The following is a 6,223-nucleotide window of genomic DNA, read 5'->3' as shown; positions in this document are numbered from 1 at the left end:
GATATACTTATGATATGAGGTATGGTAATATATTGAAATAGTGTATTGTATTGCATTTTATTGAAATGTATGTTATTGTATGATATTATGTTATATTTTGTCTTGTCTTTTATTATCTTGTAATATTATTTCACATTATATCTTATTATATGATCTTATATTGTATTTTGTTATTTTGTTGACGCTGCTAGTTGCTTTCTGTCATTGACGTGGCGCCACCTGGAGGTGAACAGCGACCCGTGCAGGCGTGCATCATTGCTCGGTCATCCATTAACCGTCCTCGCGGTGAATGATTATCGATTTTATCGATCCAAAGTTCACTCACAAACTGAAATCGCCATCAATGTTTACGCGCCAGCCATGTCCCTAAGAAGTCTAACTTGCCGGAAGTGGTTTCATTTGGGGGATTCCTTCGTCGCCCCCTGGCATAAGTCACTACGAAACTCCGCCAGGGGCTACTACAACAGCGGGACGTCCAATGACGCCGAGCCGGCCCGGGCGGCTCGTGTCCGTGTTGTGGACCTCCGTAGCGACACGGTGACCAAGCCTGGAGCGGCGATGCGTCAAGCCATGGCCGAGGCCGAGGTCGGAGACGATGTGATGGGGGAAGACCCGACGGTGAACGGTAGAGTCAACATGGAACACTTTAGCTTCTATGAGTGTACAAAAATAAGTTTTACAGGCAGTTCATATTAAATATTGTTTGTTTGATAATGTGGTTAGGGTGCATAAGTTGGGTTTTGCGGACTCTAATGACTACTACAATAACTCAGGGGTGCCCAAACCTTTTCCAACGAGGGCCGCATAGCGAAAAATGAAAGGATGCAAGGGCCACTTTGGTACTTTGTAAAGCAATACTAAGAAGTTAATAAGAAAACTAAGACGAATAACTGCATGTCAGCTTTGGACAAAGGAGAAAAAGCCAATTATTAGTATCAACTTTGCTATTTTCCCCCCATTTTTGCTGGTTTTTTTTTTTTTTTTTTTTACAAAATTTTCCAAATATTTCCACTTTCTCCTTAAATAATCTTCAAAAATTTTCTTCTCGGAATATGTTGACTTTATTTCGATAATATTAGAACTTTTTCATAATATTACGACTTAAAAAAACAAAACAAATCGTTTCTTTATATTTAAACTCTATGCTACTGAAATGACATTATATTTCCGTTTACTGTAATATTGTGAGTTTATTCTTGTGAAATTGTGACTTTTTTCTCATTAGAATATGACTTTTTTAATGTCAAATTACAGTTTTCTTTCCAACTATTTCTTCTTGCAAATTTTCTTCTTTTAATTGTGACTTTATTCTTGTAATACTTGACTTTATTCTCATATCATTATAACTTTTTCTACAACCTTACTTTCAAAAAATTACAACTTTATTAGTTATCAGTAAATTGTTTTGTCATATTTATTTAAAAAAAAAACATGTTTTTGTTTAATATTTCAATTTTATGCTACTAAAATGACATTATTTTTTCTCATTATATTACTACGTTATTCTCATAAAATTCTGACTTTTTCTCGTCAGATTACAACTTTTTTGTCTTGAATATTTTGACGTTATTCTTGTAAAAGTACTGCTGACTTTTCCACTTCTGCTGTTGGATTTTTTTTTTTTTGTTTTCTTGTTATATTAGATTTTTTTAGAATGTGCCACGGGCCAATAAAAAAAAGAAAGCACCCGTGGGCTGCACTTTGGACACCCCTGCAATAACACCTTCAAAACAACTACAGTTATAAACATATACTTATATTACTGCCATTCATATATAAATATATAAAGCATTATTTGATTATTTTTTGTTTTTTTTTTTTAATTAAATTTTGATTTTGCAGAGTTGCAGAAGATTGCAGCCGACATGTTTGGGATGGAAGCTGCGCTGTTTGTCCCGTCAGGAACCATGAGCAACCTCATTGCAGGTACCATGAGACACTTTGAGCCTTTTGTTTTAACGATCACGTGGACTCCATTGATCCCACAGTGATGGTGCACTGCAGGGAGCGCGGCGATGAGATGATTGTGGGCGACCTGTCTCATCTCCACATTTATGAGCAAGGAGGCAGCGCACAGGTGGGTTCAACACCATCGACTGCTAATTATTAAGTTACTGGCATGTTTAATGCTAATTATGTAATTGATACAGTTGGCCGGCATCCATGCCACTACAACCACCACCCTTCCTGACGGTACCTTTGACTTGGACCAGCTGGTGTCAAAGATCCGCCACGGCTACCCGGACCCGCACTACCCGCGCTCACGCCTCATCTGTGTGGAGAACACGCATAACATACAAGGAGGACGAGTTATGCCACTGCACTTCCTGCAGGAGGTGTGTGTGTTCTGTATTCTATGATTGGGCGCCACATTCTTATACAAAAAGATTTTTATGTTGTGCTTAAAGGTGCGCGCTCTTGCTGACAAACACGCTCTGGCAGTTCACATGGACGGAGCCCGGGTGATGAACGCTGCAGTGGCATTGGGGGTGCCAGCGTCCACCATACTGCAGTACACACACACCGTTAGTGTGTGTCTCTCCAAGGTGGGACCATTTTGCTGCAGATTTGGTGTGCTGGGCCATTTTTCATCATTTAGAATTGAGTGTTTGTCTTTGTGTAACAGGGACTAGGGGCCCCGGTGGGAACCCTGCTGGCCGGCCCCAAAGATTTCATATCCCGGGCGCTGAGGTGTCGTAAAGCCTTGGGTGGCGGGATGCGTCAGGCCGGCATACTTGCAGCGGCAGGAAAACTATCTTTGCTGGAGATGGTTGAAAGACTACAAGAAGATCATGACAATGCAAGAACATTTGCTGAAGGTGTTTTTTTCTTAAATTCCGTACAATCCGGCTTCTGTTGCAATTTACGTCAAAATAACAGTGTTTGCCTCTCGCCTAGCTTTGCAGGACTGCGACCCTGCTCTGTTTGCTGTGGACATGGCCACCGTGGAAACAAACATACTGCGTTTCCAAATACAAGAACCCACCCTGAGTCCATCGGAGTTCTGTAGCCGCATGGGCCGGGTTATGGAGGGCGAGGAGGACTCACTAGGACAGGGGGTGCAAGTCCTCATGTATCCTCACTTTGGGAATTCCGTAAGAGCCGTCTGGCATCTCGGGATATCAGCTGAAGACACGCAGCTGGCCATCCAGAAAATGCACTTTGTTGCCCGTCAGTACTTGAAGATAAAACAAAGAGGACAGTGACACATTTTGCAGAAGATCTGAAACTGAAAATCAAGCGCTACTGAGAAACTTGTAGACTTTTGTAATGTACAGTAAATACAGTAGATCCCCTGCTATTCAGAGGATTTACTAAGCCCGTCAAGATAATCGATAAATTAATTAACTGCACGATAAATAAAATGAACTCCATAATTTTGCTGGCCTCGATAGATTGACAGGCGTGTTTGTTTTTCTCCTCTCTCTCTACCAAACGGCCTGGATAACAAGAGGGTTCACTCTGTGCATCTGTCTCAACACCTGGGCGCATTGGTTCTATAACAGAATGAAAGGAGTGAGTGAATCCTCCTGTCAGTCATTCAGTCTCTTTGTCCCAGTGAGGAGAGGCGCGCTACAAACTAGCGAGTGCACTTCTTGCTAGCTGTATGTGTCGTGTGCTACACGATCGAATACTTAAAATTTTAATGATAAACCTTGAAGGGGACCTATTATACTAATTTCCGGGCCTTTGTATTGAGTTCTGGACTCCTATAGAGCAGCTACACACAATAACCCGCACAGAAAGCTTTCTAGAGCTTCCAGACTCTGCACCTCGACCTGCAGTGTTTACTGCTTCCCGCCCAAACAGTCTGTGTAATTACTCCATCCCCGGCCCTCCTCCAGGTACGCCCCCCGCCGAGCCCACTCCGCTGTGATTGGTTACACTCCCAAGCTCTCCCGAGGACTTCCAGACAGCTGCCGAACCCCTTTTGTCTGATTACTTAGACTGATAAATTGTTACTAACAGCTTGTTCTTCTGACTCTTCAACACGACCAAGTAACGTTGGAAAGGCATCGGACTTCAGCAACAGTTTGGCAGATAGTCCGGCTTCGTATTGGCCCATGTTCATAAAACAGTCCCGTGTGAAGTGCTGTTGAAAGATGAGCATATTTTTCTCTTGCTGGCCGGGAATCAGCAACTCCAACCACTTCTGCCTGAGGCTTGCCTCTTTAGGCACACCCCAACAAACATTTCCTGGGAGCCATTGCTCGACGTGCTAATACCGTGAACAGAGCAAAGCGGGGATTCTGGGCATGCCAATATAAGGAAGTCCAGGTTGCACTGATGTCAGTGGTACTTTGTGTTTAAAAAAACTGTGAAACACAGTGTGCAGAGCCGTCCAAAACCACATTCAGGGCTCACCTCCACATGCGCAAAACTCATTATCGGACACGTTGGTATCGTTTAACACGAGAATATAACATTGTAACATTTATAGGTAAAAAAAGAGGAAACGCATAATAGGTCCCCTTTAATGGTCAACACAATCAATTATTAAGTCACTCACACATATTTCACTCCTGTGACCGTGCCTTTATGTCCTGGCGTCATTCCGCTGTACTGTAGCATTTTTGTATCCTTGTTAAAACATATTGCTGCAGACAAACCGAAGATTCATTTACAAGCTAGCGATGACACAAGATACATGTCAGGATGGCACAAAGGAGATTGACTGACAATTATCTACAGCCAATCAGGATTCAGAAAACAATGGGCGGTGCAGACAGACAAGAGAGGGAAGATATAGACACTCAACTTCCCACAATGCAATTCTTCTTAAAGGGCCAGGTTTGGCCCGTATCAGCATTCATACACTGCAATAAAAAAAGCACTAAAAAATCTCCAAAACAGCGAAAGGTGAGCAAGGGGACACTGTGCAACACGATGTCAGTTTCAGCCCGTTTACGTATCGTTATTTTGTGACATGAAAAAGTTTGTGAAAAAACAATGAAATACATAATACAAAATGGTGCAATTTACGTTGCAGTGATTCCCAGAGTATAACACCTCATTATGTACCAAACGCATTTTGCTGCATCTGACCAAACTCGGACAAAACGTTACACCCCATTAAGCGTAAACAGCGAATTCCCCACACATGCTGCTAAAAGTGAATCAAGGAAGTGTATATGCAAATAAGCTGATGTGAAATTCAGAGTATTTCCGGGTTATTTCGCCTTTTTTTTTGACAATAACGAAAGTGACACTGATTCAAAATCAGAAATATTGTGATTGATTGGGATTTAAGTGCAATTTTTGCAATTTTATTTAAGTGCATTTTTTTTTGATAAAATAGACTCAATTTTTTATTGTTTTTTTTGTTTTTATTTTATTTAAAAACTCTTGACATTCCAATTACAAGATTAAAAACTCTTAAGAAATTAAAGTTTATTGCTTTTGATATGGTGTACTCGCATTATTATGCCACATATTATCATTACATTAATGACAAAAATGATCTCAAAATAATGTTGACAATATCATTTAACGACAATAATTTGGAGGACAATTATTGTACAGCAAAATTTGTTATTGTGACAGGCTCAGGGGTTACACGCTGAAACGGACTGTGAGTAGCAAATAATGGAGGCACGCATAAAAATGATTGAGCCCATATGCTACATACACTTATTAAGGACACTATATGCTGTATTATGCTGTACATTTTATGCTTTCTTATCACACATTTATAAATTATCACCAACTTTGGGTGTATGAGATTGGTTTTCTGTGGAAAAAGAGCATACAGTATTTCCATAGAGAAATAGCACAACTGGGCATGTTTTTCCACAAAAAGTACATTTTAAAAAAGTATTAAAAAATGTGACTAGAAGGGATCCATTTATCCACAAAACGTTTACACAGTTTATCTTAATGAAAATATTAATACAATTTTGGATCACCTCAATCGTTGTGTAAACATTTTGTACTGTTACTGAAAGAATGACAATACAGTAATTGACAAACTATTAAAACGATTTTAACTAAATATCCTGGCAGCGGTGGGATTCGAACCCACGCCATCGAAATGACTGGAACCTAAATCCAGCGCCTTAGACCACTCGGCCACGCTACCATTTGGTAACTTATGATTATCCTTTTCCAATATATACATTCGCTCTCGCTATTTAAACTCAAACTGCCATCTTTTGACATCCTACAACTGAATATCACCGATTAAGATACTAATTACGCAATTTAGAAAAACAGATTGCAGTGG

The 6,223-nt window shown here is 40.4% G+C and overlaps 1 protein-coding gene and 1 non-coding gene across 2 annotated transcripts; one reads left to right on the top strand and one right to left on the bottom strand.

Annotated features, from left to right (window-relative positions):
• The first annotated feature begins 288 nt into the window (after positions 1–288).
• tha1 (threonine aldolase 1) lies at positions 289–5,325 on the top strand. The gene is made up of 7 exons (XM_054767212.1): positions 289–625; positions 1,843–1,926; positions 1,989–2,077; positions 2,151–2,336; positions 2,409–2,546; positions 2,627–2,819; positions 2,899–5,325. The coding sequence occupies exons 1-7, from the start codon at positions 361–363 to the stop codon at positions 3,204–3,206; spliced, it is 1,263 nt and encodes a 420-aa protein (XP_054623187.1). The 5' UTR covers positions 289–360; the 3' UTR covers positions 3,207–5,325.
• Positions 5,326–5,997: 672 nt separating this feature from the next.
• trnal-uag (transfer RNA leucine (anticodon UAG)) lies at positions 5,998–6,079 on the bottom strand. The gene has a single exon. It is a non-coding gene; the product is annotated as a tRNA-Leu (tRNA).
• Between the last annotated feature and the right edge of the window lie 144 nt (positions 6,080–6,223).

This window comes from Dunckerocampus dactyliophorus, chromosome 2 (assembly GCF_027744805.1).
Source record: "Dunckerocampus dactyliophorus isolate RoL2022-P2 chromosome 2, RoL_Ddac_1.1, whole genome shotgun sequence".
Lineage (NCBI taxonomy): Eukaryota > Metazoa > Chordata > Actinopteri > Syngnathiformes > Syngnathidae > Dunckerocampus > Dunckerocampus dactyliophorus.
Note: the sequence above shows the minus strand (reverse complement) of the source record. Positions and strands in the feature narration are given on the sequence as shown.

Coding starts and splice junctions, on each gene's coding strand:
- tha1 (XM_054767212.1), top strand. CDS start 361: ATGTCCCTAAGAAGTCTAACTTGCCGGAAGTGGTTTCATTTGGGGGAT. Junction 626..1,842: donor GGAAGACCCGACGGTGAACG/GTAGAGTCAACA, acceptor TTGATTTTGCAG/AGTTGCAGAAGATTGCAGCC. Junction 2,078..2,150: donor AGCAAGGAGGCAGCGCACAG/GTGGGTTCAACA, acceptor TAATTGATACAG/TTGGCCGGCATCCATGCCAC.